At 32.6% G+C, this 7,042-nt stretch overlaps 1 protein-coding gene across 2 annotated transcripts; it reads right to left on the bottom strand.

Moving 5' to 3' along the window:
• Positions 1 to 1,548: 1,548 nt before the first annotated feature.
• LOC149251598 (1-aminocyclopropane-1-carboxylate synthase 1-like) lies at positions 1,549 to 5,602 on the bottom strand. 2 transcript variants are annotated; one of them, XM_089456547.1, is made up of 4 exons: positions 5,241 to 5,600; positions 4,237 to 4,368; positions 3,894 to 4,054; positions 1,550 to 2,697 (listed from the first exon to the last, which is right to left on the bottom strand). In XM_089456547.1, the coding sequence occupies exons 1-4, from the start codon at positions 5,454 to 5,456 to the stop codon at positions 1,848 to 1,850; spliced, it is 1,359 nt and encodes a 452-aa protein (XP_089312673.1). In that variant the 5' UTR covers positions 5,457 to 5,600; the 3' UTR covers positions 1,550 to 1,847. The 2 variants fall into 2 exon arrangements, with proteins under 2 accessions (XP_089312674.1, XP_089312673.1); XM_089456548.1 differs by lacking the exon at positions 4,237 to 4,368 and having other exon boundaries at positions 1,549 to 2,697; positions 5,241 to 5,602.
• Positions 5,603 to 7,042: the final 1,440 nt, after the last annotated feature.

Below are 7,042 nucleotides of genomic sequence, written 5' to 3'. Positions count from 1 at the left end.
AATTATAATTATAATTAGATTTTTTATATAAAAATAAATATTTTAATGTAAAATATAATTAAATTTATGAATTAAATGTTCATTGTTAAAATATATTTTATATATACTTTATTTATTTATGATTATATATAGTTTATACTTTATTTGTTATTTTCCTTTTAAATGTGTGGTATAAATTTCCTGTGTTTTTAAATATATAATACTTTTATTTTTATTGTTATTAGTTGATGCCAAGTTTTAATTTTTAAATTTATAATTATTGTATTTTTTACTTTAATTTTAAAAAATAATTTGTTAACATTTTATCCTAAAAAAAATTCGTTACATCTTTCTCATTTCGCCTATGAAATTTTCTCAGGGTTTGTCACATCTTTCCCATTTTCACCTATGAAATTTGCTTACCTTAGTTCTCACAAGTATCACCAATTTTCACGGGATCTTGTAATTTGATTAAAGAAATTGATAAAAGTAAATATATAAGAGCTTAAGATTTAAATCTTAAAGATTAAGATATAAGATTAATGTAATTTTAAAAATTAATGTAATTTTAAAAATTAGTTTGGTTGGTTGTTATACAAATTAGATTTCAGTTGAGATTATTCATAAATTTATAATTTTGTTAGAAAAAAAAAATTATATATTTTAGACATTACTAAATATATTAAATACTAGTACAACTATATAAATCAAATAATTAGTATACTTATAAGCATCAAAACACTTTCCCCGTTTTATTATAAAGATTATTGATTTGTAAATAGGCTTTGTTGCAATATCATAGGCCAACACCATAGATTATCAATTTCACATCTTCAAAAAACAATAATTCACTTCATATGGCACTTATTCATGTGAAAGCATTTTTTAATTAATCAATTTAATTAAAAAACAGCTAATTTAAAAAATATAAAGGACATAAGTACTTTGGAGAATCTTTGATTTGATTTATGTATACAACAATGCTTATTCTAAAATATTTCACGATAAATAACTGCAATCCATGTAACTTAGTAACTACTTAGTACTCTAAAATATTTCATAACAAAGAGTTACATAAATTTTTGGTGTGTAGTAATCACTACTATGTTTTAGTAAAAATGTAAATGTGCAAATTTAATAGTGATTACTACCCACCAAAAAGTCTTTATTTTTTAGTAAGAAAATAATTTTTCCGCTTCATATATCAATTTGCATTTTTTTAAACAAAACATCTACTTAAATGACAAATACTACACTATTCTTTATATTTTTTTTTATGATATATATATTGTTACCCCTCATTTTCAAATATAATAAAATTTTTAATTTATTATATAATTTTAATCTCATTATTCACTAAACCACAATTCACACTAAATGATCGCCGCGTAGCATTAAATGCACACTATATATATATATATATATATATTCAAGATACAATATTTTAAAAAATAGAAAATAAAATATAAAAAGTTTTATTTTCATTTTTATTTTATATTTCCTTAATATAAAAACTAAAATTTCAGTATAATTCATTATTAAAAAATAATTTTATAATAAGAACTTCATTACTAAAATTTAGTTTCCAATATAACATCCACGCGTGTCACTAGTGTATCTGAAGACATCAGTGCGCACCCGCATCTCACAGGCATGTGTCAAAATAAAATAATGTTCAGCCTGCCCTGCCGTTCACTACCATTTAATTCAATGAATTAATAGACCTTAATTTTGAAGTATTGCTGTGTGACGTCCGATCTGGTTTCTTCTTCGCGTCGGTCATCAACTTCAATGATTCAGTACTTTAAAGTGAAATGGAAATCTTATTGCTTTTCTCTGATATGCCCCTTCCCATCATTTCTCACATTCTATATCCTCTTCTCCATAAAGAGCTGAATCCGATTTAACGACTCTTTCAGGGTCTGATCGGTCATATTAGCAAAGCAAAACCTGAACCACCCAGCCTCACTACAGTGACAAGAGGAACCGGGAGAAACATTCAACCCAATCTCTTTTAAGATTGTCTTCCACAGTCTAATCTCTCCTTCTTCGTTGCGCGATGGAAGAAGATGTCTGAGATCCACCCAGCAGAACAAACCCGCGCTGCTATTCAGGCAGCTGATGCCAGTCGCACGCAGTCCAGAGACGAACATTTTGTGTCTCTGTTGTAGCCTCTTACTATTCTCTGCTAAATATTTTCTTACAAATTGCGTGTCAGAGAGCATTGAAGCAATCAGATGTTGTGTCTGTGAAGAAGCCAAGGAAAAACTCGACATTCTACGAGCAGCCGTAACAACTTTATCATTGTAAGAGTAAATGACTCCGACTCGGAAGCCCGGTAATCCTAAGTCTTTCGACAGACTATAAATAATATGAACAAGCTCTCTCCGACAATTTTTATTGGTGGCCAAAATCTCTGCAATACTCACGAATTTTGAAGATGAAAAGACTGATCCCGAATAGATCTCGTCGCAGATAAGATGGATATTTTTCTCGGATACAAAAGCAAGCAACTTTCTTAGAGTGGTAGCCTCCATAGTGGTTCCTAATGGGTTTGAGGGATTTGTTATCAAAAGACCCTTCACTTGGATATTTCTAGACGTCGCCCGCTGGTAGGCTGCTTCAAGGGCAGGTATCGTTATCTGAAAATCGTTACAACTGCTGCAGTGAACGGGTATCAGCTCCACTCCTGTACGCCATTTTAGATCTCTGTCAAAACTGCAGTAACGAAAGATTAATTTAGCGGTCGAGAATCGGAAGTCAACCATCTATACCTTACGTCAATCATTAAATTAAATATAATTTTTAATTCAAAGTCTATTATTTTATAATCTCTTATATTTTATTGGTTTCTCTGTTATAAAAAACTTTTATTTGGGTTCTATTTGCTATTTTTAAATTTTTAAATTTTAATTGAAAATTCATTTTCATTAATTACTTTTTCCAATTTACTATTCTTCTTCTCTATGGTTAATTATCAATAAAAATGTATTTTAAAATTTTAGTAAAATAAAACATTTACATTTCTATTTACTTTTAAATCTTCTCATTAATCTTTTTGTTTTTGAATTCTCTCATTTCAAAGTATCTCTAACACCTATTTGAATCCTCTCATTAACTCTTTAACTTTTGAATTCTCATTACAAAATATCTCTAATACTTATATAAACTGATATGCACTCTTGTTTATTCATTTTGTTTTATTTGGTCTCTAATTATGAGTGAGTGTTCACTCAAAAAGTTGAACACAATCTTTGCATCATGCTCACAGTGATGATGTCTAAAAATAACATTATTACTATGATTATTTGATTCTAGAAATCTACTTATTTTATTTGACTTTAGAAATTTAAATATTTTATTTGACCCCTAAAAATTAGTGAAGTGTCCCCCAAAAACCTTGAACACAATTTTTATACCATACATCACGATAATGTCCAAAAACAACACTACTACTATCATTATGACTTTACGATAATGTCCAAAAACAACACTACTACTATCATTATGACTTTAGAAATCTACATACTTTATTTGGTCTCTAAATTTTGAACACAACTCTTATACCATAGACCGTGATAAGGTCCAAAAACAACACTACTACTATCATTATGACATTAGAAATCTACATACTTTATTTGGTCTCTAAATTTTGAACACAACTCTTATACCATAGACCGTGATAAGGTCCAAAAACAACACTACTACTATCATTATATCATTATGGTTATAATTATAGAAATCTACATGCTCTTAGTCAACCATATATTCATAAAAATAGACTAAAAAATGCAGCTAGCTAATATTATCATGTCCATATTCAGTTTATTACCTGTAAATAATTATTGATTAGTTGACACTAGCCTGGCACTACTAAGATATTGTTTTAATGACGGTATAGAAAAAGAGCTTACCCTGGGTAATATGGCGTTGGTACTAGAAAGGCTTCTCCTGGATCAGCTAGACAGAAGGTCAACACCTCGTGGGCTGCAGTCGCTCCTGCAGTGAGGACAATTCTATCTCTTTCAAACTTCGCTTTTCTTCCTCCGACTTCTTTCATGAACATCCCAATCGCCTGCGTCAACCATTCACCATACTCAGTAAGCTTTATTTCCGTCCAAGATAATTCTATCTAAAGAAACTTGCTCTAAGTCAGAAACATTATCTTTGCGTTTGATTACTAAGTTTTTCTTTGGGTTTGTTTACCAAACTTGTTAGAGAACATGTCAAGCTTTTAAGCGAGCTAGAATTTTCTACCTTTCTGCAATCAGGGAGGCCATGGTAATCTTGAAAAAGAGCGATTTGCTTAAAGCTTGACAAACCCTCCTCGGCGCAAATCGATGCCTTTGGATGCGCAAGTAACCACTTTTCCAGCAAATCGAATGACAGCTGCAATTATTAATTTCAATCACGGTAAATATCATCCAATTCGATGAACTTCAAATCTTTTCCAGCATATATTATAAGCGTAGTCTAAACAGCTGACATTTTCGCTGCGAAAGGTTGGTTTTTCCTTGCCGATTTTTAAGTTAATTTTGATAGTAATTTTTTAAAATTAAGTTATAGCTTTTAAGTTGTGCAATTTGAAGGGATATATAGTTTTTGATATACTGAATTCATTTCTAATGTTAGAATCATGAAACACTAAGAATTTAAAATTTGGAGTGAAGGAATCTCTACTTGAATGGTTCATGAGGCACAATACTTGCTAAGGTTTTGCAAATGGGGTAGCAAGCTAAGTGGGCTTGATTGTGGGGAAAACTCCACAGTTAAGCGCGCTTGAGCCAGAGGAGATCTGGGATGGGTGACCTCCCGGGAAGTCCTGGTTACGGGTGCAAGCCCCGGAAGTGACGATTGATGCTATGTGATTCATTTCACTAGTTTCAATCCCACTTCTTCACCCCTGTGAGCATCACCCGATGCAATGAGTGCTACTTCTTCACCCCTGTGAGCATCACCCGATGCAATGAGTGCTAAGTGAACAATTCAAAAATCATGAGAAATGATGCAATGAGTGCTAAGTGAACAATTCAAAAATCATGAGAAATTAATCAGTTACGACTACCTCTCATGGAAATGGTCATACGTTAATGAATTAGTTAACGCAGTTAACGTTGACAATGCAAAACTTTCCAATAATAATAAATATATTGCCAACAAAATTATCTCCTGAGTAGAGGACAGCTCTAGGACAGCTCTATTATATAGATGTGTATGTGAGAGAAATGATAAAATACCAACAGTCATATTATGATCTGCACCTGATTCTCTGCCAAGCCCATTTGGATGATTCCAGATGGATTGCTTATTGGATGGTAGGGATTAGCGTCATACTCCTTCCAGCCATCAAAGTAAGGAGAGTCTTCCCCATGGGCTTTAGACGTCGCCATTGATGAAAGTCGGGCTCCTCTTGCAGGTAACCGAGGAATAGCTTCTCGTTGCAGCTGCGCAGCTGGGTTGTCCATCGATACCTTCATCTTGAAATGCTACTTCTGTTGGCTATTGGCGTGGTATGCGAAATATGGATTTAGCAGACTGATTCTTGAAGTTTACAAAGCCAGAAGTGATTAGTAAGCAGGCGACATGTTTGTGTGCATGAAGAGGGTCCCTTTTATAATATGGTCCACAGTTGAATTCAATGGAGACCATCTGAAAAAATACATGTTAATTTCGTTTTTCCTTATTTCTTTATAATAATTTTAGCTTGCGCCACACGACACAGCAGAAAAAGGAAAGGACGGTGACATGTGTGGATAATGACAAGAACACGGATGCAAGAGAAGGAAAAGTATGGTATGGAGGTGGAAACCACTATTTCTGGTTTGACGACGACCAGCTCCACTTGTACATCCCTTATACTTTACAGACAGGTTTAGGTTTATGTCAGAGCGTACTTCCATTTTAAAGTTATTAGGTCGCTGAATTTGGACACTTGAGTTTGAAAATTTGAACATACTATGGTCATGATGGTAATAATGCGATCAAAGGTATAGTTCATCAATATATATTCACGACCGGCGGGTGATATTGGAATTTCAATAGCTTTGGCATTCTGTCACACTTAGTTCGTATTCTAAGACTTTTCTACCCTTGCGTTACACGATACTGCAGCTTGATGGAATTTCAATTGCTCTGGCACTCTGTCGCACTTAGTTCGTATGTTAGACTTTTCTAACCTCGCGTTCCACGATCTTGCACCTGGATATTCCATATACGTGTCGAAGCAATAAAGGTTCAGGAGGCGCCCAAAGTCTCTTCATACAGCTATTTGCCAGCGGAGGCAATCGTGAATAATGATCGATGTCCTCAAATAGTTGGTGCCTGCAGCACTGATCACCATTATTAACATGAACGTCAAGAGCGGCGGTATTTATTGACTGTTCTAGTTATTTGTCCATCCTTCTTAATCAGATTTTTGCAATTTTCTTTATCCACCACTTTTCGAATAGGCTGCAAGAAAAAGTAGTCAAAAGACATTGTTCCAAGTTCCCACGACGGTTCTACAGAACTAGAGTTCTTTGAAGAATTCTCAACCTAAATTCTATTAAAACCACTAACAAGCTTGTTAACGTGAAAACAATGTTTAGTAAAACAAAACCATTGCATTTTATTGAAGAAATTCTGAAAACTTTACAAAAGAATTTTCAAATGCAACTTACATTTAAACGTTAAGAATGGGAAGTGGGAACCTACCAATCTTCATACAGAAATGTCGAATTGGACGGTTTGAAATTTGTCAGGTTTGCACATGTAAATGTCAAATCAAACATAATTTTCCACAAAATAACTGGACAACGTTTGAACGATAAATTGGAAAACAACATAGATATCTACAAAATAACTAATGGATAAGAGTTATAATTGTATATGGATACAATTTAAACTACTTTTAAAGTACAGCATAAAATTGTTTTTCCGTTGCTAGTGGCTTTAAATGAGTTAGTAATTAAAACCTAGAGATATTTTGTAAAAGTGAAAGTTTTTTAATAAATTATTCCAAACCGCATACTATTTACTGCATAATAGTAATGAATCAATTCAGATAGTTAGATAATATGTGATA

The sequence above is a fragment of the Pinus tabuliformis genome, chromosome 7 (genome assembly GCF_031772625.1).
Source record: "Pinus tabuliformis cultivar Carrire ecotype Pingquan chromosome 7, CPIR1, whole genome shotgun sequence".
NCBI lineage: Eukaryota > Viridiplantae > Streptophyta > Pinopsida > Pinales > Pinaceae > Pinus > Pinus tabuliformis.
This window is presented reverse-complemented; position numbering and strand designations above follow the sequence as displayed.